This window comes from Erythranthe guttata, chromosome 14 (genome assembly GCF_056151865.1).
Source record: "Erythranthe guttata isolate IM_541 chromosome 14, IM_541, whole genome shotgun sequence".
Taxonomy (NCBI): Eukaryota; Viridiplantae; Streptophyta; class Magnoliopsida; order Lamiales; family Phrymaceae; genus Erythranthe; species Erythranthe guttata.
In genome coordinates, this window is record NC_142546.1 from 15,231,162 (window position 1) to 15,258,917 (window position 27,756).

Here is a 27,756-nt window from a genome sequence, read left to right on the forward strand (position 1 = left end):
AAACATTTGCTTCACATCCTTTATTAAATTTATTCCAAAAATGCCCTTTCACTCATCTTTATTTATTCAATTTTCACTCTACATTTTTTACGTTATTATAATATAAACATTTTTTTTCCTTATTTATAACATTTTTTTGAAACTTACGTTTTTTTTTTCTTCTTCTTTTTTGTTAAATAATTCAGCATTTTTTTTCTTCTTTTTTGTTAAATAATTCAGCAAATTTTAAAAATACTATGGTATACTATGGTGTACTATGGTGTACTATCGTTTTTACACTATTATTCAAAAAAATTCTACAATATTATTAAAAACTACAAAACAAAACTCGTTTTTCATTTTTGTTAATTCAATCTATATATATATATATATATATATATATATATATATATATATATATATATATATATATATATATATATATATATATAATTCAGCAAATTTTAAAAATACTATGGTATACTATGGTGTACTATCTTTTTTAATATTTTATTTGTTGTAATATTATAGTAGATTATGGTGTACTACGGTGCACTATAGTCTACTATGGTGTACTACCGAACCCTTACAGCCAACAAACACACAATCCTCGCCAACCCTAGCCGTCAACGCAGCGGCCGTCAAACCCTAGCCGCCAACGTCTGCATCCGTCGCAACCGTAATCACCTACCAACTTTGGGAAAATCAGATTTACGATTTTGAACCCAAATCAAACAAGATCTCTTGAAGATCAAGATCAAATCTCCACAATAACCGCATCCCTCCGCCACAACCACCATAACCCCTCGCAGCCATCTCGACCACTACAGCCGTCACCTTAACCACCACAGCCACCCGCTGCCGCCTCAACAGCACAGCCCCGCCGCTGCCTCGACCACCACAACCCCTCGCCGCCATCTCGACCACCACAGCCCGCGCCTTGACCACCACAGCCCCGCCGCCGTCTCGACCACCACAACCCTTCGCCGCCATCTCGACCACCACAGCCCACCGCCTCGACCACAATCGTCGCTGCCGACTCCTCCTCCACCACAGCCCCCGCCGTCGCCCTTTCCACCACAACCCCTGGCTTGGCTACTACCGAATTAATTAGCAAGAAATATGTATGGAGATGGAGAGGTGAGAGAGAGGGCGAGAAAAACAAAAAACGGGATTGAAAAAAAATGCACAGATCGTGTGAGAGATGGAGGAAGAGAGAGAACGTGAATATATGTAGGTTATATAATTTAGGGTATAAGGGCAAGATAGGGATAAAAAAAAAATTTAGGGATGTGGCCCATATATTATTTGAAATTAAGGATTTAATTAAAAAAATGAATTTGAACTTGTCATTTAGTTCAAATTCGGTTTCGTTTGAGGGGCTCATAGCATATTAACCCTAAGATTTAATAGAAAATTGTACATAAACTCTAAAGGGTTAAGTACACTTTGCATCCCTGAGGTATAAAAAATTTGAATTTTATGTTATTAAATATGTTACCAATGTTTTAAAATGTTGCATTTTTTCAATAATTATTTTTTTAACAATATAATGTAACTATTATTTTTATTATTCATTCCAATAGAAGAGGAAATTTTAAAAGTATTAAAATTACAAATACAAATTAAATAGTATCCAAGAGGGCAAGTGTTGCCGATGATATTTGATTTTAAAGGAGATAAATGTTAAATAAAGTATATTGTATAATGTATACTTATGATACCTAAAGGTGTAAAAGGTGTAAAAGGTGTAAAGTTACTAAAGTATACTTAACAATTTCTTAACAACGAAATTCTTAATTTCAGTATGCAACTGTCGGTTATTTTTATTTATTTTATTATAATTATTATTTATTATTATTGTTTTTATTTTGTTTTGCTAACATTTTGACTAATCAATTATGCACATGACTCTATGATACCCAAGGGTGCGTTGACTATTTATTCAAGTTATTAGATTTAACTATTTTTATAAATGCATAGCATTGGGGAGTTAGATGTTACATCTCGTTATTTAGATTTTATGGATTTGAGCCGTAAATTTAATTAAATAACTATTTGATGGGGATCAGTTTGGCAAGTTTGGGCTAAACTCCTCATATTGGGCTTATTAAATAGTATAAGGATAAAATATATGGGCCGAAAGAAATTTATTTTGCCAACCAACCCAATACACGTCAAAGACGAGGTCTCTTTAGAAGCTTGCGGTTAACGAGCTCGCCAACCCATCCGAACATGCAATGGACAATTTAACGGGGCAGGTGGCAAGCTGAACGTGAGCCGTTAGAAGTAGAAGACTCGTAGATACTTTTCCTAAATAGATAAGCAATGTTGTTAGAACCGGACCGAACCGGCCGGTCGGACCGGTTCGACCGTGACCCGGCAAAAAAACGGTCCGGTCTGACATCTGAAACCGAAAAAATCGAAAACCTGGGTCAAATTACCAAAATCCGGTTCGACCGTGTAAAACCCGAGAACCGACGAGTCACTCAAGGAACCCGGTTTTCGGCCAAAACGTCTCGAATCACCGCTGAGTTGGTTATTTGCGGCTAGATTTGAGCGAACCTTTACAAACTTAGTAGTGGGTGGCCGGATTTAGTCATGAGTGGTCGAAAGATTGTCGGATATGATCATGGGTGGTGTTCAGATTTGAAGTACAAATAATGGAAAAATATAGAGTATAAGTAGTAAAATATAGTAAAAAGTGAGGTGAAATAGATAAAAGTGAAAATAATAAGTGGGAGATTAAAAATATAAAGAAAATAATATTTTTAAAATATTAAAATTAATAAAATAATGACATATTAGGAAAAATCAAAAACCCGGTTGAACCGGTTCGACCATAAAAATTCATGACCCAAATTGTCGTCCGGTTCTATAGCCGGTCCGATTCTGATAACATTGTAGATAAGTAAAAAATAAAATAAAGATAAAGTATGTAAATTAGTATTAATAATGGAGCAATCAAATGTAAATCTCGACCTAATTAAGACGATTTAAATTAGGAAGCGATTAGAGTGATCTTCCTATATAAAGTCTTGTGATGAGTCTGATTAAGGACACGATTTAACATCAATAAAAATACTTTTATACTATCTTCCAAGCGCTCTCTCTCTTTATATTTATATTTTCCGCTCGTCGAATTCATCTTCTCCGACGAAGAATCGGTGTTCGATGGATTTTCCGGTGGTCAAGGGAGTTGGGCTTGGAAGGAGGGTCTTGAGAGTATGGATCCTACACCATCACTACTCACTAAACATACATATACATGAAAGTGTGTGATTATTTATAGATATACGGTTCAAATTCACTAGATGTAAATAATCAGATGTACCGTCTAATTCCCTGATCTTACTCCCGATCACAAGTCGCATAATAAAAAGTCAACATTCATCAACCAAAAAAAGAAAAAACAAATTATTCTACACAAAATTAAATATTGAAATCAAGAGAGACTTAATAAATGCAAGTCAACTCACACCAATTGCACGTCATGATCATAATTCAGAATAGAGATTTGACAAATTCAACTCTCCCACTTTAGCCAATAATCTCACCTAGTTGGCACCCCACATACACACACACACGCACATTATTCAAACTTCAACTTGCTTAGCCTCGTTGACCAAATCCCACAACTTCTATATATACACTACTTTCTCCAACCCCTCATATTCATCATACATTATATTGAACCAAAAAAAAAAAAATCAATTTATCAAAAATGGAGTACAAACATTTTAGCCACAGTCACGGCCTGGTGTTCCACCAGGCCGCTCCGGGATCAGAAATCCATTGTTCGGGGTGCAAATCTCCAGGATCGGGCAACGTTTACGCGTGCTGGAGGTGCAACTACTTTTTGCACGAGCAGTGTTTTAGAGCCTCGCGGTCGTTCAATCACCCGTCTCACCCCCAACATCCTTTGACTTTGGTGTCGTATCCAACTCATACATCGGCCGCATTTTTCTGCAATTCTTGCAACCACGGTGGGAGCGGATTCTGCTATTGTTGCCCGGAGTGCGATTTCGATGTGCACATTCATTGCGCTCACATGACATGTGCGCCGAACGCGGCACGTGCCACTAGTGTTCCTCTCGACCCTAATTTGTCCAACCCTAACCCTAACCCTAACCCTAATCATGCACATAATTTTCAGGCTCAACATCAAATATATCCTCCTCCCATGGCACATAACCCTTTCCCAAATTATGTGCCCTACTAATGAAATAGCTATTTTTTTCCGTTTAATTCGAGCTTCGTTTGTGATATTTTCACTTTGATGTGTGTGTGTTTTTCATTCTTGGAAGAACTTTTTCAATTATTGGTACTTCAATTGGCTGTAAATCAGTCGTTTTAATGAAGTTATTTCACATCAAGATATTTGTATGATTGTATCATTACCATATATTTAGCTTCAAAATGTTAGCCATATCAAACATAATAATCCAGTGCATCTCTCTCTCTCTCTCTCTCTCTCTCTCTCTCTCTCTCTCTCTCTAAAAAGTCTAAGTCAACGTTTGACTTTGATATTGTACAACCTTACAACAAATTACAGCACAGCACATGACTCGTCTTACATTGATTATCACAACTAGTGCAAAAATTAAATTTGTAACATTTATTGTGCATGATTTAGTGTTTTTTATGCAAAGTAAATTTTCAGGCACATAATTACAAAGTCTATTACAATCTTGATTCTTGATCTTAGCTCGAATCAAATTAAAAAAAAAAAAAAAAAAATACTAGCACTCTTTTTTAATGAGATATAAATATAATTTAATGATATTAAACGAATTGTTAATTAAAATCCAGTTATATATTGACTGTTTGTGAGAGTCAATAGACTTCTAAGCCACATGAAAAATCGTGTGTTGGCCAGCAAAAAATACAAGTATTTAATACGAATTTGTTTTTGATAAGTTACAATATAAAATTTAGAGTAAATTACGGTCAAATTACGAAAAAAAATCTTCATGTTTGAATAATTACAATCACTCATCAATTATGAATTTTCTTACATAGCCACCATTTTGACGTCAAATTAAACAAAATCTTCTAGATTTTGTGAAATATATTCTCTAGTTGTACTCGTTTTATGCAAAATAAAGTTTCTGATGCACCACAATCTGTTATTTACAAGCTAAGAGACACGTCGTATATATGATCATCTCATTTTTAAAATGTGGAGCTCCAATGGGGTAAAATGTGCACAAATTGAAGAATATTACACATAAACTAGAAGATTCCACTAAATTTGACACCGGAAGGGTGGACGTGTAAGAAAATTTGTAGTTGAAGGGTGATTGTAATTACCTAAAATATGATGGGAGTTTTCATAATTTGACCTTACTTTAGGGGTTTGACCATAATTTATCCTAAATTTTAATGAAAGACGATGAAATTAAAAAAAATTATATATATATAATAAAATAGGTAAGGAAAATCTACCAAGACCGCGTTTGGTACCCCCATCGGAAAAAAAGAATGGCAGACGGAGGAAAATCACCAACGCCGTCGGCAGCCGCCGATGCGCAGCTTTTTGGGCTCCTCTCCAATCTCCTCCAACAGGTCCGCCACTCTAATATGTTTACCACTTTGTTGTATTTACATATCGTTATATATATTTCTATATTCATATCTTTTTCGCTTTTAATTTCCGAAATTGACTGATGATTAAGGATCATAAGTTCTATAATATCATATGTAATTGATTGTACGCTTGATTTCGATTTTGAGATTTGCGATCTGTTTAAATCGGAATAGTTTGTGGCTTTGTGCAATGTAATTAGGGATGATGAGCTGGTAAATTTTGAATATTACGATTAAACGTGTTTGTTGTGTGTGTGTGTGTGTGTGTGTGTGTGTGTGTGTGTGTGTGTGTGTGTGTGTGTGTGTGTGTTTGAATTTTTGAATTTTTGAATTTTGAATTTTGGTGGTAATGTGGATAGTATTGGTGTTCATGGAGTCAGTGTTGCAATTTATTTCGGGCTCGTTTGCTTACCTATAACCGATTTAATATCAGATTAGATTAGATTGGATTAATTCCCTACAGGTTAATTAATTAGATTCGTCGAGGAATTTTGTGATGATTCTTTCAAATTTTCTTGGATTTCGTAACATAAGGATTTGATCTGTTATATTTGAGTCATGAAGTTGAGATAACGCTTGTAATTTTTGCAGCATTGAGTAAATAATGATAGTTTTCTCTTTTTGAAAATCGGAGGAAACAATGAAAAAGTTAGTTTGAATCAGTAGTTGAATACCAACTGATGTTTACAGCCGTACAGAACTTGGTGGAAACGGTAAACAACGCGTTTTGATGACCATATTTAAGTCGTTTATTGGGTGATTTTGAGCAGGGTTGTCGATATAACATTGCCGTCATTTGTTTCTAATCAGCAACAGAATTTAGAGCTTTAAGATCACTCCGAAAAAAGTCGTTCCCCATCTCTTATAAGTATATTGTTTTACAGGTGGAATCACTAACCAATCAAGAAGAAGTGGAGTTGCGTGCCAAGATTGAAACCCTCGGAATGGAGGTCCGGAAACTTCCCTCCAAATCCGCTCAGCATATGAACGAGGTAATATTTCAAGAAGTTCAATTACATCCCATATACTCGTATTTAAAAGCAAAAAATGAATCTTTCTTTAACTAAACAATATTGTTTTCTATAATTAGATGGAGATAGCAAAAGAATTGGACAAATTGTCAGCAAAACTCGATGACGTGGACGAGTTAATATCGTCAACGATGGCAGAGGACCCACAAGTGAGGACCCTTTTAAGCAATACGGCCGATGTGTGGATTCCAGTTGTCACTGCAACTTCCGACGAGAGGCGTAATTTTACCTCTGTCGTTGGAGATGAAAGTCTTGCAGGCTCGGGAAAAGGTCCCGAATAGCAATATTTATAACTTTTTATTGAATTATTTGTTGCATATGCAAATACTGCATGTCTTTGAAATCGAATTCTTGAAGTCATTTGTCTCGTTGATGGAATACATATTAGATTCCGAATACAGATCTAATTTTAATCTCCGAAAATATGTTTAAAAATTACGAGTTTTTCGAACTTGTGTATTTTATATTATAGGTGAACAAAAAAATGGATATTGCGGATTCCACCGATTTCGATTCAAAAATTTCTGATTTGGAACAAATTTTTCCGAGATTTTGGCTTTCAATTTTTACAGAAAAGTTTTCGGAAAAGAACTGGAATTAGTTTTTAACTTCCGAAAAAAATTGATTTTTTTTTCTTCCGAAAGTGGTAATTACGATCCATTTCATCTGATCTCGACCCCTAATAGGGAGTCTACATAAATTCAATAATAACTCAATCTCAAGATGCAAGATTTATAGTGTCAATCTCAAAATGATCACCCTAAAATACCAACCAAGCAGCATTTAAACCACGAAAGTTTTTTATCAAGTAACATCATCGATGCTGAATAACATAAAAAGGGATTCAAATTTTTGCTTCCCTCGTAATGTACGCCTCATTTCAAGGGAGGTGGATTAACGATTAAACCGATAAGCCACATGGCTATAGATCCAACGAACCAACATATGATCAAGAAAACTACCAAACCAGCCAAAATGGTGAGTAAAGGAGGTCCCGGAGCAGCAGCATCTTCATCACTAGTTTTCGAGTCGTTCGATTCCTCAGAAGGGTTCGTGTTTGATGCAAATACCGGGGCCCACCTGTTCTTTACTTGCACTCTTCCTTCATTTTGAAACCTGAAAAAAAAAGGTAGAAACATAAAGCATTTGCTTCAATTTGCAAGTGGTTTTGTTAACTGTTCGATAGCGTGTTTTGGAAAATAATCGTAATAGTTAGTGTTGACAAATAGACAGTTAGATTTGTCGTTCCATTAGTAATGCAAGAATTCACTAGGCTAATCAAGATTCAAGCCGATCAAATGAGACTCAAAGTGTACGAACCGGAACCAAATTTTACATTTTCAGAGCCGTTTTCGAACAATTTGAAGTCGACACTAGATCGATTCCAGATCCAACATCGACACGAATAAAAGAGAGTCGGAAATGTTCGTATACTATCTCAAGAATATATAAAGAAAATTTTGTTTTTTTTTCTTTTCGCAACTTAACAATTTGGTGAAGGCATATACGAAAGATTCATTCGACATTCTTCTCTCGATTCGTAGCCTTTTCGGAACGAGCCGCAAACAAACAAGGTGCTTTTTTTCCTTTAAAAAAAATTCTAAACATGATAAGTGAATTTTCTTACAATATTTGGAATGAGCACAAAGAGCATTAATCGGTCATCAATAAATCTGCGATCTTGATTTATCTATCTTTGGTGCTGCTAATTTCCACCTAATCTTCTTACAGAAATTAATCTTCTTGCAGAAATCAATTTACCTGAAATTAAGATGGGCCCGACAACAATGGAGGCCGGAGGTAAGAGAGATGAGGGAGGGGGCATGAACGGCGGCGGAGGGACGGCGGAGGGTTCCGATTGAGTGAAACGCGGGTGCACGAGTAGGCAGAGAGGCCATACTGTTTGCTGTTTAACACTAGAAGTGAAAGTATAATAGATTCAGGTGTGTATTCAATTCAACCATGAACCAACCCAAACCCCACACACACTCGAGGTATTGAGTTTATGGGCATATTTGTAATTTCACCACCATAATACTATTTTATTTAAATCAAAATGATAAAAATTGTGTGGCTGTTTTTGGGGTGTTGTGACATTTAACAACATGGAAATTTCAAGGATGTTTGTAAATTAGGCTATGATATGTTTAGCTATTTAGATTATTCATGCACTTCTAGAATATTTAAATTCGTGTTTTGTTTTTTCTAAAATTAAAAAAACGAAGAGCTCCCAACTTATCGTAATTATCGCATCACCTGAATTTCGAACTAATACCAGAATTTATATACCAACTGATATATTAATAATTGTAAACAACAGAAATCTGTGAAAATTCGGTGGCGAGCTTATTCAATCTTGCGATTGAGCAGTACCACTTACGTTCTTGAAGTTAGAGATTCTGGTTTCGATCGGAGATTCCAATTTTGATCTTAATTTTGTGGGTGCAGCAAGCCAGCAAGGCCAGTTTGTTGACTAAGCGTATTTTAAACAGATGATGAGCTTTTACGTCTAATAAGTTGTTTTAACAAATTGAATGAATATCTTATTTTCCAAATTCAAAATCCACCAAACTGAGATCGAAACAAAATATATCGGCTTAAACACAGTACAGAATCAGTTGCAAAAGAGAAAATACAGCAAATCTAATTAAAATACTTCGAAACGAAAACATTCAGGGGTGTGGACCTGTGCAATAGGTCCAACGATATAGTTAAGCACAATTTGCTGCACGCAAAATTTGGGGATAAAGGTGAAAATAATTATTCAAATCAAACTCGCCAAGGTAGAAAACTCAAATTTATGTACCCCAGTTTCCCCGAAAAAAAAAATCTTTTTTTCTCGGGTGAGTATTATTAACGAAATTCTTACACCGACCTATATATATTTGTGGAATTTCAAGTTCAAGCTGATTTCTTGACGTAATTTTCGAGCCATTCCATTGTAACACTCTTTGGCCTCTCGAGTGCCAAACCAAGAGCTCGATCCCAAATAAGCTAAACCAACAAAAAGCGAGATGAGAAAAGCTCAGGTTAAATTATACAAATGGATACAAGAAATGGTAATAAGAAGAAAAGGACAAGGAAGAGAACCTGAGAGCAAATGCCGATGGACCTCGACACACCAAAGAGAACAGTGTAGAATCTGTCACAAAATTGACACTTTAGATTTTTCTCCTTTTTACCCTTTCGGTATTACTATTCTACTATTATAAATATGATAAATTACAGAAAAAAAAACCAACTACATTTGTTACAAACATTATACCCCTCGTTATTTATTTCAATTTTGCAAATTGAAATACCTCAAGGAGGTGTTAGTGAATTGGAAAATTCAGTTTCGTAATTTTTGTAATTTATTTTCTTAGAAATAGTACAAACGTTATACCTTGCTTCAGTTAAGCCATAATAATTGAGCAACACTCCGCTGTGGGCATCTACATTGGGCCACGGGTTTTTAACCTACAAAAATAATCCAAATGCAACATAATCAGTGAAAAAAAATAGAAAACTAATTCATCAATTATCTCCAGCGTGAAACTAGAAAACAAAACAGAAGTTTCGCTAACTTTCTAATGAATTGCTAAAAGTACATGCAAATATTCAAACTCATTCAAAGGTATATGCAGTCCCCTGTCAAATATATCACATGTAAGATCATAAGGTATCAGTTCTAAGACCTAGTTTATTCAATTTATATCCCCTTTCTTCGTCTCTAATCAAGTTGAATTTGAATTGATACCGTTCCGCAAACATACTAAGAAAGACTTCTCAAATAATAAAAAAAATAATCATCAGTTACCTTGCCCAGTTCCAACAGAATAGGAGGCACTACTTCATAAAGATTGGAAACCTGCATCGAAAATAACCAGAAAGGGGAAAAAAATAAAAAACACGTATTAATGAATAACTATATCAGTTATGAAGGCTGATGGAGCAACCATTTTAAATAGTGGGTCGTTAGGTAAGTGCTTCAGTGCAAATTCTCGCTGGCACGTGTATCTTGGATCTGTATTTCGCAGTACACCGTGTCCATACCCAGGAACAACCTGCGGTATCAAAGTGAACACAAATTCAGTTTCAATGTTTATATTGATATGCCCAATCTAATTTTTAATCAAATTCATTGAGCTACTCAATTAACCAGCAATGCCTACGGACTAGAATTTAGAGAGGTCAAGAATCTATAGAGTTTATCATTTAAATATCGATTGTTAACCATGCAGCAAAATCAAGACACACATGCAGGGAGTTTGCGAGTTCGAAAATAGCATAATACTACCTTGCCACTGTTCAATGTTTTCCACACATATTCTTTCAGATGTTCTTTGCTGACATTTTCCCCACAATCTGCTACCACAGATTTGATCCACAGTAAGACTTCCTGTAATAAAACCAAAAATGAATCCAAGGTGTAAGGAAAGGATATCATTTGCAATGAAAATCTTTGATGGTATAGCACTTCTAATTTAAAAAAAAAAAAAAAAAAAAAAAAAAAAAAAAAAAAAACAGCAACAGAAATCTGCATCAATTGGGTTGAAAACAATGAAATAGCCCTAAATAGAAATTTATGACTCTTGCAGATCGATAGCACAAAATGGTCATCCTTATTCTATGTAGTCATAGAGAAGCATCAAACACACATCACAAATAGTACAATTCACTGTTAAAAAAAACAACAGTACAAATTCCTAAAAGACAGCTAAACAACTACATGTATGCTATTAAGAAAACTTCTTTTACTTGAGTATCAAGTAGAATATCACTTTTATATGCTTCTATGAGCAAAAATAAAATGATCATATAGTAAGAACTGAGAACAAGTTGAATATGGCAATAGCACAGGCAAATTCAAAACAGTTTTGACGGAAAAGATATTTACTAGATAATTTGGTAAAACAGTTTACTCTACAAGGGGTGGTTGCATCAGCATCAAGAATGACAACTAACGGACACATGTGCAGGCTAAACGTCTAAACCAAAGTTCATTATCAAAGGATATAAACCCCAAGAATTCAAAATTAGCACCTGATTGGCCAAGCCGTGAAGTGGACCGGCTAAACCATTTAACGCAGCAGCAAACGAGAGATAGGGATCTGACAGCGCACTGGCAACCTGGGAATTCAAGAATTTAATTATACAGGAGAATTTGAATTGTCCAGAATGTCAGAAAAGATTAACTTTAAAGAGCCATGTAAGCAGATTGGAATAGATGCAAGCAGCAGCATACAATAGCTACTCTAGGCTTTATACGAAGGGCCTTAAAAATGTAACATCACTTACTAGATGACCAGTATGGGCACTAACGTTCCCGCCTTCGTGATCACTGTAACAAATAGTAAAAAAATTTGAATAGGTCAGCTGATTCAGGATTTTAATTGGAACAAAATGCAATATCTTAACTGCATAGTTGTTCGTTCGTGGTGCATAGTTACTAACCTGTGGATGGTAACATAGAGCCTCATAAGTTCCAGCATACCAGGATCATTAAACCCTAACATGTGAGCAAAGTTTGCACCATAATCTAGGGAGTCATCCATTGGTATAACTTGTCCGTTCTTGTATATCCTTCACAATTTCAAAGAAATGTTGTTTGAAAATAATAAATACATAAAAATATACAATAAAGTAACCATTGGTCCATTAGTGTTTACAGTTCAAAAAATGAAATGATATTTGACATGCAAACAATCAACATGACTAGTCCTCCTCAAGTAACATGAATAAAAAATCTAGTAACCAACCTGCGATAGACATAAGAAGCTACAATCGGAAGCTGTGCAATCAAATTGAGGGAGTCCTCATATGTTGGTTCCCAGTACCTGAAAAGAAAGACCATAATCATAAGCATCTGCATAAGGAAATTATATTCCTGAACTTCTTATTAGAACTCACTTAGATTTGTGGATCCCTTTTTCATAAGCCTTCTGGAATTCACTTTGAACCTAAAGAAGACACAACAGAGTGGTTTCAGCAGACAATAATGGGACACTCTCCACATTTCGTTACTTAGAAGAAATGAGAAATTAGAAAAAAAAAAAAAGGACAGTTATACACAATTGAACCAACTTCTTCACGAAAGAAAAACAGCTGGATCAAGCACGCACTCAAATTAAGAATACTGAAATAAGGCAATTGAGAGATTGCTAATTTGACAGGTGATCCATGGGCAATTATTCGATAAAAAACAAATATAGAATCTATAAGGTATGAATCATGGCTACCAGGTAACTTACTATCTACCCAAGGAAATCAGTTACAAACAATATATGCTCAAAAAATATGTTTAATCTCATAATAAAGTTAAAGAGCAAGGAGCCAAGCTGTCTCGGTTTTTACATTAAAAGCATTTGTTATTATCTAAGGACAGGAGAAAAGCTTTCCACTTGAGAACCACAACAATCCATAAACCATTTTATTGAAATAAAAAAGGACTATTTCATCCAGGATCAAAGAAGAAACATTCAGTATGTACTCACGCAAATAATTGGCAAACTTGAAAAACATTTTATCCACTGCTGAAGAACTGAGCTCAACATTAGGGTTCGGCCAAACATCAGCCATTGTCTATTTCTAAGATTTATCGTGCAAAGCGAGCCTAAAGTTACATACTGTATAAATCTACGCATTCCAGCATATCGACAAGGCAACTCATGATTTCAATTATACTATTTTTTCCACCGAGTAAGTTCAGCAAGTGGTGAGGACAAGACGAATCCGCTTATTAATTATTATTCTAAATAGTGGATTAGGAATAAGGATACAAATTTTACACATACACCTCTGAGAGCATGGACAGATGCATATAAACATGATCAGTTAACAAGCATTCAGGATAATGTGATCCACCGAGATCAGATTGTTCAAAATATGTGCATTCAACATGGCCAATTGAAGAGCATCTAGAATGAATACATGCATCGAGACATATCTTAAGATGACTATATGCATCAAGACCAAGTTATAACCTGAAGAGCCATGACGCCAGTGGCAAACTGAGTCATCGGATGAGCAGTAACAGGCAATGCATCAATGGTTTTATATACATGATCTGCAATAAAAATAACAAATAAATAAGAGTAAAATTCACCAATGAAACATTTCCATAGAGCTATTAAAGGCTAGCAACTTCTGCTTGACCCTGTAGCATGAAGGACTGCATAAGATACTGAAATTTCAAGTTTAAAATTAATGCATGAGAAGTGAAAATAACACACTGCAGAAGAAAAAGGAGCCTATTCCGTTGTATACGAACTGATATACATCAAGAAACTCAAAATAGCATAAACAGTTATTAGAATACTATTCAACTGACGCAGATGGCATACTGCACAAATAAGGAACCTAATACTGAATTATCTTTACAGAGTCATAGTCTAAGCAGTTGAAAGAGTTTGAGAGATGAAGAACCTGGGACAACAGCACGATCTCTTAATTCCTTTGATAATGCATTCACTTGCTCTTTGGTTGGCACCTAAATGAAGTGAGGGAAGAAAGAAAAGTATATCAGCCTTTAAATCATCAAAGAGATTAGAGGATCTCGAAAAAAAAAACTTGGGGGAGGCTCAAAGATTAGTCAACTACAAAGCGGTGCTGATTCTATGGAGGTGCATACAAAACATTTCAGCATGTTCTAACATAACATAAGAGTTAAAGCAAAATATTAACTGAAATAAAGAGATGCGTAGATGCATCGGGACAGCAAAACAAACTACCTTTCCTGTTAGAAGAAGCCAAAGGAGACCCTCGGGCAATGGTTCTCCAGCAGGCTTTGCTGCTGGTAACAACTTTTGACACTCCGGAATAGATAAACCCCGGAAGCGAATACCCTAAGAAGACAAGTTCAATCACAGAGAGAAGTATTTAAAGTCTGTCATGGAGTATGTAACCGTAATCCGCATGGATACTTTATGCCAAAGGGTGTGTACCTCTTCTGCATCAAGCAGTGAGGTTTCCCACAATAATCCTGTCATGCCTCTCATCCCACCAAGTACCTGTTAAAAATGTTCCAACAAATCAATCAGTACCGGAGTTGTCAATTTATCCAAAATCAAAGAAAAATCTCCCCAGGAGCATAAAAACAAAAGAAAATCGTACCATATCAACGGTGATGTTACCCAGCTGAACCTTTCCATGTTCTGATTTAAGTTTCTTTAGGCGCTCCTGCGATAAATAAATATAGACTGCAGTTAACACCAATGAACAAAAAAAACTTCCTATGTGTAAACAAGCATACATATAAATACTTAGATAATTTATCTTTCTCAGAACCAACTGGTTAAGCGTACTTCTTACACTATACAGGTAGGTAACCAAATCTATTAGTTTAGCATAGTAAATGTACCTGCTGTTCTGGAATCAATTCCTTTAGCTGAGAATGAAGGTCCTACAGATGAGTTGATAGTACAATCACATCAGAAAAAATCAAATTAGTTGCTTTAAGAACAAGAAAAAATCGGATACCAAGACAAGCAGCCATCATAAGTATTGATCAAGAATCATTAATTTGAAAAAGAACAGAATCAGTATTCTGCATTCTGTAGGCAAAAAAAATTTCAGGGTCCCACATCCATACTAACCATTCTCTTCAGCCTCAAATTAGGTCAGTTTTTTCCAAATTTTAGGTATAAATTCAAAAATTGCTATCTACACAAATCACAACTCCATTCTTTATAACTTAAAAGTTAGTTATTACCTTATATTAGTTTCTAAAGCTAAGAACCTGACATTCTGTATGCTATGAAACTGAACGTCCTTACAGTCATTTAAGATTTAGAGAAGAAAAAATACTTGATACTTAGTATTCTTAACATGAGAAAGGCAAATAAAAATCGAAAAAACGGTAATAATTCATGTATAAATTGGAAAATTTTCTTCTGTTCCCCGTATCCCTACCCTATCTCTTCTTTTGTTGTCGTTATTAGACAGGGAAATACAATTTTCCCAAGTATTGTTCACTTCTGTTACTATAATCTAGTGAAGCTTAGTATCATGTTTGACAACAATATATATATCAGAAAATACACTTTCATGATCATTTTTAACTTGTTTTTCCTATTCTTTTCTTCGATGAATCAGGAAAGGAGCCATTAAAGCTTTATATTGAAATTAACAAAATTCTGATGACTACCATATCTTTCCAATCTATCCGAGCTAAAAAAATCAGACGATGCATAGAAGGCTTACAACGTCGGAGGAGGTCTGGACTTGAAGCCAGCGGACTGAATTGCGAAGACCTGGCTGTTGAACCTATTACAAAACAGAATCCAGGGTTTAAGAAAATAGAGAAACAAAACGAAATCAAACGAAACCAATTTTTCGTCATCTTATCATTTGATCCAAATTAACACAATTGAAACAAATACATAGCAGCCGATTTTCCAGAAAGATATATTAAAAAAAATACTCACAGCGCCGGAACGCAGCTTGGATAATAGAGAAACGCTCTTATGGAACACCATTGCTCACGGAAACCAAATTTTTTTTCACTGCAACACAAAATTAATTCCAAACAATCAAATCATGTAACATAAACACGTAGTAGCGCATTTCTACTACGATTTTCAGCAGATCAACAACATAATATATAAAAAAAATCAAAATCAATAAACCGAAAATCATAAACGAAAGAGGAGCGGAAATTCAACCACGAATAGCTCGAATTACATAAAAAAAAAATTGAATTGCAACAAACTGGAAAATGCTTACAGAGAGTGGAGAGAGATCGTGTTATTCGCGAATGAAGAATCGTACCGAAGGAGGCTTTCTTTTAGATCGATGGTGGCTGGCGTCTCGCGAGTTTGGAAAGTCGGGGAAATAAAATTCAAGAGCTGTTTTATTTTATTTTTTTTAATTGTTTTTTTTAATGATTTTTCGGCTTTCTGGTGAGCGCACTTTATTTATTTATTTTTTTATTTATAATAATTGTGACACGTTCGAATTTCAGCTTTTTCACATTATAGGTAGCCAAATCCAATTTTGAGATTTCTTGAGAAAAAAGAAAATAGAATAGGTCAATTACATTTTGGGAAAATTACTAAATAAAACCAGTGCAGTCAATATTGTGGTATATAGCGAGACGTAAATATCGCTCGATACTGTGATGAGATACGATATACAATACGATTCGATATGATCATTACAATATTTGTTTTGAGGATGATGTGTGCGACTTTCAGCACATTTACGGGTGATTTGTGCGATTTTAGCATATTTATGGATAATTTGTATAATTCTCAACACATGTAGCGGTGATTTGTGCGATTTTCAACATTGTAGGGTAATTTGTGCGATTTTCAGCATATTTGGGGTGATTTGTGCAATTTTGAGCACATTTTATTTACACAAGTCGTATTTGTTTTTTTTTTTTAACTAAGGAAAAACCACAAAAAAAACTTCAAATAAAAGCAATTTATATTAGTAAATGTAATAGAACTCCTAGGATTTCTAAAAACATAGGGGATGTTTGTTTTTATTTCCAAAACTCATTTCCAGTTTTATACTATTCATAAAACCGAGATCATGTTTGTTTGATAATTTTATCCATAAAATCCCTTTTTTTTTTTATCAAATTTCTATTGAAAATACACTATTCATACTTTTTTCAATTTTCAAACATACTAAAACCTACTAACTAACCTATATATTTTATTTCACCAACTCATTTCTCTCTCCTCATTAATACTATTTCCTCCCAATTTCTCTTTCTTCTAATAATCATAATAATAATAATAATAATAATAATAATAATAATAATAATAATAATAATAATAATAATAATAATAATCCTCAATCATTATATTCTACTTTTGCACGTACTTTCGTAAAGAAAATTCACCACAACCAAACATATTCCAATTTCTACACCTACATAAAACTAAAAATACCACTTCATCCATACATATTCTCATTTTCTACACAAAAACCAATAATCCACTTTTTCCATCAGAAATTTTGAAAACTAGAAATTTCCATTGGAAACATAACCAAACATCCCCTATGATTTCAAATCAATAATTTAATGTTGAAACTTGAATTTAGATTTATTTTAAATGAATAGTTTGACTTTAAAATATTACTTTTTACATTTTTATTGTATTATGATTATGTGATACATATTTTATACTATTTTTAATAGTTAATCAAATATCTTACGATACGATACGATAATGATAGGGGACCTCATGTGGAGGAAAACGATACGCCAACATATTTCGATATGATAACCATGAATAAAACATTGTCCCAAACAAATCAAGTCGAATCGAATATATGATTGTCCGAGTTGGTTTATAGTATTAACTGAGTTTCAAAACTATAGTCAACTATTAAGCAAGGACACGGAAACGGGGTCATGGAAAAATGGAGAAACGGCATATCCAAACAATAGGGATACAGAAACTTTAGGGAAATATATAAATATTAAAAGTACAGGGGTATTTTTATAAATATGTTGTATAAACATATCTAAAAAAATTATATATATTTTTTTTGTATTCCCATTTACAAATATTATTATCAACTATTAGATTGCAATTAATCATTAAATTATGTAATTAATTAGGGAAGCACCAAAATATTTGAAAATTTATAATCCAAACACGTTTCAAACTTTTCAAAAATTACAAAATGTCCCTGACAAGAAACACGCGTTAGATGGTTGCCCGTGGATCTTGGAGAGGTTCGCGCTTCTGTTCCATGAACTTGCAGCGAACGAGATAGCAAGGGAGGTTGAGATGAACATGATGAGCATCGTAGTCCGTTTCCACCAAATTCCCGGCTAGCCAACGAAAGTCGAGGGTGGCACAACAAGTGATGAGTAAAATTGGAATTTTTTATACAATTGCTCGACGACAAATATCTAGACAAATTCCGACGATCCTGGCGATAACCTCCCATATGCTTATTCTGGAATTGTCAAGATCTCGGGTGCCCTTGACAATTCATACGCTTGGAGATATGTTTCGTCTCCATAACCCCAAATTGATGTTCCTTTCGTAAACATTAACTTGAGGGGTAAATATAACTAAGTTTACAAACTAGAGGATTATCTTGTAATTTGGTATAACCTAAGTGGGTTGTTTGTAATTCGGCACAATTATTACTGGGAATTTACAAAAAAAAAAATAAAAAAAAAAAAATTGTAAATATATCCATATACAAACCATACATCTATTGAGCAAGTAATGAAAATCATCTAATTTCCATCCATTACTTGAAATTAAACCAAACATACATAAATAAATATACATCTCTCACTCTCTCAATCATTTCTCTAAAGGAGAAAACAAAGCCAAGCATATAAAAACAACTAAGCCTTTTCAAGAAACCAAAAAAGAAAATCAAGAAAAATAATTATTACAAAAAAAATTAATGAAATATTTATAGATAGCTAAAAAGTTAATTAAAGCAACCCTTAATTTCTAGCACACAATTCACAATTAAATTTTGCTCCGATCTTACGAACGTAAGACGACTAGCAAAGAGGCAAGTGATTTCCGAAGGCATTGATATTTGATGTCGAAGACGCTCTGAACGTAAGTAGAGGAAATTCGTGGTTCACATCATGCATGAATATTCCTTCTCCGAGAAAATTCAAAAACGAATTCGGATTATTATTGTTGTTGTTATTGTTATTATGATCTGATGAAGATACCCCTTGTTCTTGTTCTTCACATGAGATGTACTCTCTTTTCATCAATATTCGACTCTGAGGAATATTCTGCGGTTTGGGCGGCGGATGTTTGTCTGCCGCTCCAGATTTGGATGAAATGACATTTTTGCCCTTGACGACCATTTTCATTGATGATGGTGATCTTTTTTCCAAGGGTTTACCTGTTAGCTTCTGCACGAGGTCGCGGAAGCTTCCGACGTCGGTTTTAATGATTTCCGGTGCGACTATGTGGATTATTCGTATGATCGGCTTCTGCTTCGATATTACGTGAGAGCCGTTTTGAATGGCCAATTTCTGCGCAGATAATGTTGTTCCAATACTGCATGACTGTCCCTTCATACTTCTCTTTAATTTCTTCTTTTTTTTCTTTTCAAGAAACTAATTGAGAGAGAGAGAGAGAGAGAGAGAGAGAGAGAGAGAGAGAGTTGGTGGTTGTGTATTTGTGTTAGAACATTTATATATATGGTGTAAGAATTCAGGAAGTCCAAATATGGAATATATGGCAAAAAGTATGCCTTTTGGGAGAGATGATAAGATGGGATTAAATAGTATATTCTTGTGTAACAACCCTACTATATGTTTTCTGCTTAATTATCCATGATCAAGACTTATGTAACATGGATTATAAATAAATAAATAAATAAAATTTCATAAGAATGATGTGTACCTTATGGTTTACTTGTGTAATAAAAAAGAGCGGTAAATTACAAAAAAAACCCTTATCTTTGAATAATTGCAATTACCTCATTAGCTATGAATCTTCTTACACGTTCATCTTTACGGTGTCAAATTTAGTGGAATGTTCTAGATTATGTGGAATATTCTCCAGTTTGTATTCGTTTTACCCCATTCCACCTCCACATTTTGAAACAAGATGATGGTGAAATGTGTACATTTTTACACAAAACGAGTACGAGTTAGAGAACATTCCACGGAATCTAAAAGATTATGTTGAAATTTAACACCGTAAAATTGGACGTGTAAGAAGATTTATAGTTGATAGGTGGTTGTAACTATTCAAACAAAAGGGTTTTTTCGTAATTTAACTTTATGTTGCCCATTAGAAGAAAAAAAAAGTCATACAAGCATGCATAATTTTCAGATTAATTACTTTAGTTTTGAACCTGGACAACAGTTTTTGCTGATGTTATTTGAATGATATGAATTAATTAGAAGATCAATTTATATGAGTTGACTTTTCTTATAGCTTCCTACCCGCATGATTACCCTTTATTTTATTTTATATATAAAAATAATATTTTTTATTTGAAGTCAAACCATTTGAAAATACAGGCAACTTGTGAGTTGTGAGATATATAAGCTGGCTTCCAACCAGGATTCGGAATTTTCATTGAATTTGCTGCACCGTTGACTTTATTCTAAATTAAACAATTTAGTTCATTTGAGATTAAATTTAATATAATTTTTGTATAAAGTGTTGTTGGTTACACGTTTCTTGTTCATGTTGATGACATTCTGCAGCAGCAGCATAGAGTTTTCTGATGTTGATGTGGGATAGTGATTTATTGCAAATTCAATTCATCAAATTGATAAATACATTATTCAATTCCTCCTTGCTTTCACGTAGTTCCGATCCGGGGTTGGATCTATCGAAAGTCGAAACTAGTGTTTTGGGGACATGTTTTGTTTGTACGATAACGGTTCAAGAAATGTTTGTTCTATGACGAAACATATCGAATAACATCTTATTTTATAAATATATATTGTAACTATTTTTTAAATTTTGTGAGAAATATTTTTTTAAGAGAAATAATTGGTGAGAAACTAGCCAAATTATTTCATGCAACTATACCACCAAAGTCGAAAACAACAAATTAATTGCATCCTAAGAAAAGATCGGAAATGATTTTTTCGGAAAGTTTCCAGAAGAAAAAAAAGATTGTGGAAGTAAAAAATATTCAAATTTTCGTTCCAAAAAAATCGGAAATTTCGAAATTCCATTCCAATTTTTACAAGTATGTTACAACAATAATGTTCTAATCTAATTATAGCAATAAACATTAAACCAAAAAATGGAAAGTGGGACACCGTAAATGCCCCCATAATCTTCGGAACTTTACTATAGTAATACATCCCAATTAAGAAATATAAAAAGTTTTTATTTGACAAAACTACCCCTTTGTGTTTTCCAACTTCTCTTTATTAATGCTTTAATGATTAATCTATCATTATTCATTAATGTTGGAGTAGAACTGGAGAAAAATAAATTGTCCTTCATTAAAATTTTAAAGTGACAGTTAATATGGAAATAATAAAATGTGACCAAAAAGACACTTAAAAAGAAACGGGGAGTATAATTTTTCCTAGGGTTTTGGATTTGGAGGCAATTAATGCAGAAAAGTTCAATCAACTACGAAAAAATCCATCATTTTTAAGAAATTACATTCAATCCCCTACAATTCGTAATTTTTTTACAAAAGGCTGTTAATGTAAGAAATTTACAAATTGAAGGGGGTGGAGGGTTTTTTTGTAAATAAATATTATTTTCAGGGGATTGTAATTTACCCAAATTTTAATCCCAATGATTTTGATAACACCATTGGTCCATTATGTTGATCAAGTGCGTATTGTTTAGGAGGGCTTTGTAGTGAACTTTTAGACCCAATAATATTTGAGTCCATTATAAAATGGGCTTTTGGAGTCTAAATTGAAGTGAAATTTTAGCTTAATGTTTTACAACACTTTTAAAGAAGTTTTTAAAACTACATCAAATCACAAATCAATTCCCTATAAATAGAAAATGAAAAATTATTCCCAAAACAAGAATATTAAAAATAAAAAATAGGGTAAATTATGGTCAACTCCATGAGAGAAGATTAAATTATAAAAAAAATCCCTTTTGTTTGGGTAATTGCAACCACCCCCTTCAATTATAAATATTTTACACGTCTAACCTTATGGTGTCAAATTCAACATAACATTCTAGATCTCGTGAAATGATCTCTAGTTTGTAATCGTTTTGTATAAAATTGCAGTTTATGATGCACCACAATCTGATGTTTAGAAGCCAAGAGACACATCTTACTATCATCTTGTTTCAAAATGTGGAGCTCGATGGGGTAAAACGGGTACAAACTGGAGAATATTCGACATAATCTAGAATATTCCACTAAATTTGACACCACAAAATTGGGCGTGTAAAAAGTTTCATAGTTAAAAGAGTGTGATTGTAATTACTCAAACGTGAGGGATTTTTTCATAATTAGACATTGTCTCAGGGGCTGACCATAATTTACCCTAAAAATAATTCCAGCATTGGATTATCAAGAAATTAAACATCGGCATCTGCCTCAAATTTATAGTCCTTCGTTGTCATTTTTATTGCTTTTAGTTAAAGGTTATGCACCCTAAGAAACTTATAATTAGTGCAACATTTATTTTAACAAAAAAATTAATTAAAGAAACATTCAGTCAATCATATAAGTGTACTGAGCAAATCTACACTTTTGTTAGTAGCATACAAAACATACGAGAGACGTAAACGACACTAGCTGTGACATCTTTAACCTAACGATCTTTGACAAATGGATTTGAACTTGAGTCAATTGACACAAGTTCACTTGCTCCAACCGAGTTGATAGTAGGGTAATGAGTAAATGTAAAATTGGTAAAAGAATTATTAATAGTACATTAAACTCCTAAAATAATAATATTATTAATTATAATTCTATTCATATTATTAATTCAATATAAAATATAAATGACATATAAAAGAGTAAATTAAAAAGGTCCACTTATTTATAATAAACCAAATACAAAGAATAAAAGAATAATTTATGAAATTATACATCATGCAAGCAACTGCCACATATAATTTATTTATTTTTAAATACAGAAAAAAAAAAAAAATCAAAAGCCAGAGAAAACCTAAAAAATCACGACGAATAATAAATGATCGCGGCGGCGGCGATAGCCGATACATGAACCCTAATCTCTCCTGCTGAAGGAGCGGAGGAAGCCCCTGGGAGAGGGAGAGGACTCGCCGCCGGCCGGAATATCAGAGAGAGCGGCGGCCCAGCGGCGGATGCTGAGAGTACGGGCGGTCTTGAAGCTGTGGGATCTCTGAGTCTTGGAGAAAACGTTTGACGATTGTGAGAGGATCAGATAAACCAGTCCTTGTACGAGGATGAAGAGCGCGATCTTCATCAACGTACTGATTTCTAAGCTGCTTTCGATCATTTCCATGGCGGCGGTTTACTGTAATTTCTTCTGTAAATTAATTAACTGGAGAAATTTTTTTTTTTTTTTTTTTTTTTTTTTTTTGAGATGAGAAGAGTCAATAAATTGAGGGGAGGATGTAAAGTTGTGTGTATGTATGGATCTTTAGTTTGTTGATGAATTTTGTGATCATTTATGTGGTGTATATATATATATATATAGGTGTGTGTATATGTGATGAGAGAGAAAGAAGAGAGAGAGAGAGGGGAAGGAGAAGTGGAGTTTCCAGGACGGCATCTTTGACTTGGCTTATCGTAGAGGCTGCATGGTGGTGGATAATATTCAAGAATCGTGCTTCTAAAAGCACGTGTTTTTTAACCGTATTATTATTATTATTATTATTATTATTATTATTATTATTATTATTATTATTATTATTATTATTATTATTATTATTATTATTATTATTATTATTATTATATTCAATTTAAATTTCGTTATTCAAAAAATATGTAATTAACACATTTGACGAAAATAAGGGTTTTATTTATTTTTACTGCAAATATATTACGCTCCGTTTTAAAATAAGTTTTAAGTTTGAATAATAATTAGTGCATGTGCACGTATTAAAAAAATTAATTAATATGCATGAATTTTAGAAAAATTAGTATTGTGACTAAAATGCATGCCCTTATGAGGAGAATTTTGCTTCTCACAAGAGCAAAATTGGAAACTTAAATAATATAATAATAAAATTATCCAAAGCGACAGTTAATTTAACTACTACACATCTCCGAAATATATATCAGTTATTAATTATTATATAAAATTCAAATCCAAAATTTTGAAATATTGAAGTCCTATATACACCACATATATACTAATTAAGGTCTTCAATTAGATCCAAAAGTTAGCCAAATTAATAAATCGAACATTTTGTTACTTTTAATTTACGCATAATCACGCCCATGTAATGTAAATCTAAGTAAAATATACAATGAAACTATGCAGGTACGTATAAAGTAGAATATAATTCGATGAAATTCATCATATGTAGTATAGAACAAACATGTTGTGGCTTGAATTGAGCTTTATTTTAAAAAAAACTAGTAATTGTACCCGTGCGATGCACGAGACAACAAATTGCATTGTTTTGATGTTGTAAGAATATAAACAAAAGTTTGATGTATCGTATGATCAAAATTCTATTATACTGGAACATCATTAAGTATACTACACACAAAAAAAGGAAATAACTTTACTATTGAATAATTTTCCAAATGAATTGAATCAGCTAATACCAGTAGATTGAAAATTTGAACCAGGAAAAAAATCATCAACTATGTCTTTCATGTTGAGCTTAAAAGTAATTAGATTTAATAACTTAGTTAACATAATCAAAACTAAACTATCGACAACATAAAAGGCCATCTATACATCTTGCATCGGAACTAAGCCCTTCTCCACTGCCTCATTTTCAGGCTGTTTTGCCACTGGAATTAACAATTGGAAAATTAAGAAACAAAAATAAATATAAACAATAAATTAAATATCGCATACAAACAATAAGTCTTGAAGGTCGACTTCCAATAGCTTGTGGCTCCGCCCATTTTTGGTTAATTCTCTCAAATCATCCATTTCAATAACATGTCCAATAACATATAAAATGAAATAATTGTTATACATAAAATTTGAAAACTTTGGTATAAATTAATGAAACACATAATTTAACAAAATGAAATTACCTATAAGCCATGATGGAAAAAGATGTAAACTAATTGCCACACAGTCAATAGGATGAAGAAGATAAAAAACAAAATCTAAAGTCGGGTTACCAAAAGAAGAAGCCTTAGGTAGGGAAGAAATAAAATTCAAATGTTGCAGACATTATGTAAAACGATGTCACAAAATTCGCTAGGGATGAAAATCAGATTTATTTACCCTTTTCTGTAAAAATCGAAAATCAGATTATTATAAATAATATCTAGGAGAATTTGATGAAAATCGATAATAATATTTAAAATAATATTTAGGAGATATAAATTTGATAAAAAAATCAAAAAATAATATTTAGGAGATAAAAATCTGATAAAAATCGAAAATAATATTTCAAATAATGTTAATGAGATAAAAGTTGATAAAATACGAAAATAATAATTAGAATAATATTTAGGAGATAAAATATGATTAAAATCAAAATTATTATTTAAAATAATATTTAGGAGATAAAAATTTGATAAAAATCGAAAATAATGTTTAGGAGACAATAATCTGATAAAAAACAAAATTAATATTTAGGAGATAAAAAACTAATAAAAACGTGATAAAACTCGAAAAAAATATTTAAAATATTATTTAGGAGATATAACTTTGATAAAATTCGAAAATAATATTTAGGAGATAAAAATCTGCTAAAAGTTGAAAATTATATTTAAAATTATAGTTAGGAGATATAAAATTGATAAAATTAAAAAAATATTATTTATAATAATATTTAGGAGATAAAAATTTGATAAAAATAAAAAATAATATTTAGGAGACAAAAATCTGATAAAAATAAAAAATAATATTTAAAATAATATTTAGGGGATACAAATATGATAAAATTCGAAAATAATATTTAAAATAATATTAAGGAGATAAAAATTTGATTAAAATTGAAAAAAATTACAAATATGACATTAGGGTTTCTTAGGGTTGCCTAGCGTTTCTTTCTTTTATATATAAGATGTGTTCTATTTAATTATTTTAATACATATAATTAGTGACACATGTTATCCGTGAGTTTGTTATATATTTTTTTTCCTAACTTGAGATGAGTAAATGTCAAAATTAAATCCTTTTTTTATTTATTTATATTCTTTTTATTTGGATATAAAGTTTGTTTCTTGCAAGAAAACGCAAGTGCAGTAGTAGAACAAAGAACTTTCTATCCATAATTCCTGATAATTGAATATTATGAAATTCTTTTTAGATGGAAGGAATAATCCTCTGTGGCTGAGGTCCACCTAATCCATACGTGTTGACATAAGATAAGCTCAACTTTCTTTTTTAATAATATATAGAATAGAATAATAAAAGCTAATGTAAGAACAAAATGTTTGACTATGATTTGTTGACAAGGAATTCGTGTAGTGTAGGAAGATTATTGGAAATTTACTTATTACCTTAATTAATTAGAGTTGTTGGTTGGCCCTAATTAAAACTATACTAACTAATTTTATTTTATTTGGATAATAAGATTTAATTACACCACAAATTGTTGTAGTTTTCCCGCCGCCTTTCGTCATCATTATTATTATTATGTTTAATTATTTTTTTTCTTAAATAATAATAATAATAATATAATTTGTATGTACTCCATTTTGCCTTGTACTCAACATCTTTTTAATGTGTACAAATAATTGCAACCTAAATTTAACTTACACCTTTTTAATGTGTACAAATAATGGCAACCTAAAATTAACTTTATCTTTTCTTCCGGTTATTAATGTAACTGAAATTTGTTTAATACTAAAAATAAAATAAAAAAATACGATGAAACTGGAAAAACGTTAGTCGAACCGCCGGTTAATCCGTTACAATGTATAGTGATGATTTCATCATTGATGATTGAATAGCTTGACATACACCTCAACCGGTCTTTCGTCTCTATACTGACGAAGGGTAAATTGGTCTTTTGCTAGGGATTCATAGTTCACGTTGTAAAGTTTGGGTTCGAAATTAAATCTATTTCGGTATATTGTTTAGGTCCCTTCGCTTAACATATCATTTTTTAGTTTTAGAAAACTAACATCAATTCGCAAATATGTAATGTTACGATTCTGTTAATTTATTATAAGATCACGAGTTCTGCTAAATTCTTACTTTGATTCAACTATGCCGGATTCGGTGCTTTTTTTGTATTTTCACATCTAAATTAAGTTTTATTAGGACTTTATTACTTTTATACATTATAAATATAGTCGTTTTTTAATTTTATTTTTTAGCAGATAAAATGTTATAAATTACATAATTTCGACAAAGCAGCTATTAAATGAGTTACTTGGTTTGCCTTATAATTTACTCTTTGGCCTCTTTTGGTTTCATTGTGGGATCGATTCAAATCCCAGGACTATTCCCATCAATGAGGGGGATTTTTATAATTACAGAAATACGAGGGGGTTTTCGTAATAAAATATTATTTTAGGGGGGTTTCGTAATTTACCATAATTAAAAGGAAGAGTTGTAAAATTTGGTACCGTACATCTGTATATATTGGGCCATGAGTCGAAGTTCAATGGGCCGAGAAAAGCATTAAAGGGCCAT

The 27,756-nt window shown here is 32.7% G+C and overlaps 5 protein-coding genes across 5 annotated transcripts; 1 reads left to right on the top strand and 4 right to left on the bottom strand.

Moving 5' to 3' along the window:
• The first annotated feature begins 5,385 nt into the window (after positions 1-5,385).
• On the top strand, positions 5,386-7,050 carry LOC105973856 (ecotropic viral integration site protein). The gene is made up of 3 exons (XM_012998906.2): positions 5,386-5,547; positions 6,453-6,560; positions 6,659-7,050. Exons 1-3 carry the CDS (start codon positions 5,464-5,466, stop codon positions 6,878-6,880), a joined length of 414 nt encoding a protein of 137 aa, XP_012854360.1. The 5' UTR covers positions 5,386-5,463; the 3' UTR covers positions 6,881-7,050.
• A 280-nt stretch (positions 7,051-7,330) lies between these two features.
• LOC105952372 (uncharacterized) lies at positions 7,331-8,670 on the bottom strand. Its single transcript, XM_012975915.2, has 2 exons — positions 8,361-8,670; positions 7,331-7,715 (listed from the first exon to the last, which is right to left on the bottom strand). Exons 1-2 carry the CDS (start codon positions 8,495-8,497, stop codon positions 7,475-7,477), a joined length of 378 nt encoding a protein of 125 aa, XP_012831369.2. The 5' UTR covers positions 8,498-8,670; the 3' UTR covers positions 7,331-7,474.
• Positions 8,671-9,173: 503 nt separating this feature from the next.
• Positions 9,174-16,426, bottom strand: ATCS (Citrate synthase family protein). Its single transcript, XM_088813939.1, has 20 exons — positions 16,304-16,426; positions 16,007-16,082; positions 15,783-15,845; positions 14,941-14,982; positions 14,694-14,759; positions 14,525-14,590; positions 14,312-14,425; positions 14,007-14,070; positions 13,565-13,647; positions 12,492-12,541; positions 12,341-12,418; positions 12,036-12,164; positions 11,880-11,922; positions 11,625-11,711; positions 10,879-10,980; positions 10,538-10,645; positions 10,399-10,449; positions 9,985-10,058; positions 9,690-9,741; positions 9,174-9,593 (listed from the first exon to the last, which is right to left on the bottom strand). The coding sequence occupies exons 2-20, from the start codon at positions 16,055-16,057 to the stop codon at positions 9,501-9,503; spliced, it is 1,416 nt and encodes a 471-aa protein (XP_088670065.1). The 5' UTR covers positions 16,058-16,082; positions 16,304-16,426; the 3' UTR covers positions 9,174-9,500.
• Positions 16,427-18,965: 2,539 nt separating this feature from the next.
• Positions 18,966-19,856, bottom strand: LOC105952336 (uncharacterized). Its single transcript, XM_012975880.2, has one exon. The coding sequence runs from the start codon at positions 19,606-19,608 to the stop codon at positions 19,072-19,074; it is 537 nt and encodes a 178-aa protein (XP_012831334.1). The 5' UTR covers positions 19,609-19,856; the 3' UTR covers positions 18,966-19,071.
• Positions 19,857-23,006: 3,150 nt separating this feature from the next.
• Positions 23,007-23,637, bottom strand: LOC105952371 (uncharacterized). The gene has a single exon (XM_012975914.2). It carries the CDS (start codon positions 23,473-23,475, stop codon positions 23,218-23,220), a length of 258 nt encoding a protein of 85 aa, XP_012831368.1. The 5' UTR covers positions 23,476-23,637; the 3' UTR covers positions 23,007-23,217.
• Positions 23,638-27,756: the final 4,119 nt, after the last annotated feature.

Bases quoted from the DNA above. Each gene is read 5' to 3' on its own strand.
- LOC105973856 (XM_012998906.2), top strand. From the start codon at position 5,464: ATGGCAGACGGAGGAAAATCACCAACGCCGTCGGCAGCCGCCGATGCG. The intron at 5,548-6,452 runs GTCCGCCACTCT...ATTGTTTTACAG, and splicing joins TCTCCAATCTCCTCCAACAG to GTGGAATCACTAACCAATCA. The intron at 6,561-6,658 runs GTAATATTTCAA...TTCTATAATTAG, and splicing joins CCGCTCAGCATATGAACGAG to ATGGAGATAGCAAAAGAATT.
- LOC105952372 (XM_012975915.2), bottom strand. From the start codon at position 8,497: ATGGCCTCTCTGCCTACTCGTGCACCCGCGTTTCACTCAATCGGAACC. The intron at 7,716-8,360 runs GTAAATTGATTT...TTTTTTTTTCAG, and splicing joins CGGGCCCATCTTAATTTCAG to GTTTCAAAATGAAGGAAGAG.
- ATCS (XM_088813939.1), bottom strand. From the start codon at position 16,057: ATGGTGTTCCATAAGAGCGTTTCTCTATTATCCAAGCTGCGTTCCGGC. The intron at 15,846-16,006 runs GTGAGTATTTTT...GTTTTGTAATAG, and splicing joins CCAAGCTGCGTTCCGGCGCT to GTTCAACAGCCAGGTCTTCG. The intron at 14,071-14,311 runs GTAGTTTGTTTT...CACTTCATTTAG, and splicing joins GGCTTCTTCTAACAGGAAAG to GTGCCAACCAAAGAGCAAGT.
- LOC105952336 (XM_012975880.2), bottom strand. From the start codon at position 19,608: ATGAAGGGACAGTCATGCAGTATTGGAACAACATTATCTGCGCAGAAA.
- LOC105952371 (XM_012975914.2), bottom strand. From the start codon at position 23,475: ATGGAAATGATCGAAAGCAGCTTAGAAATCAGTACGTTGATGAAGATC.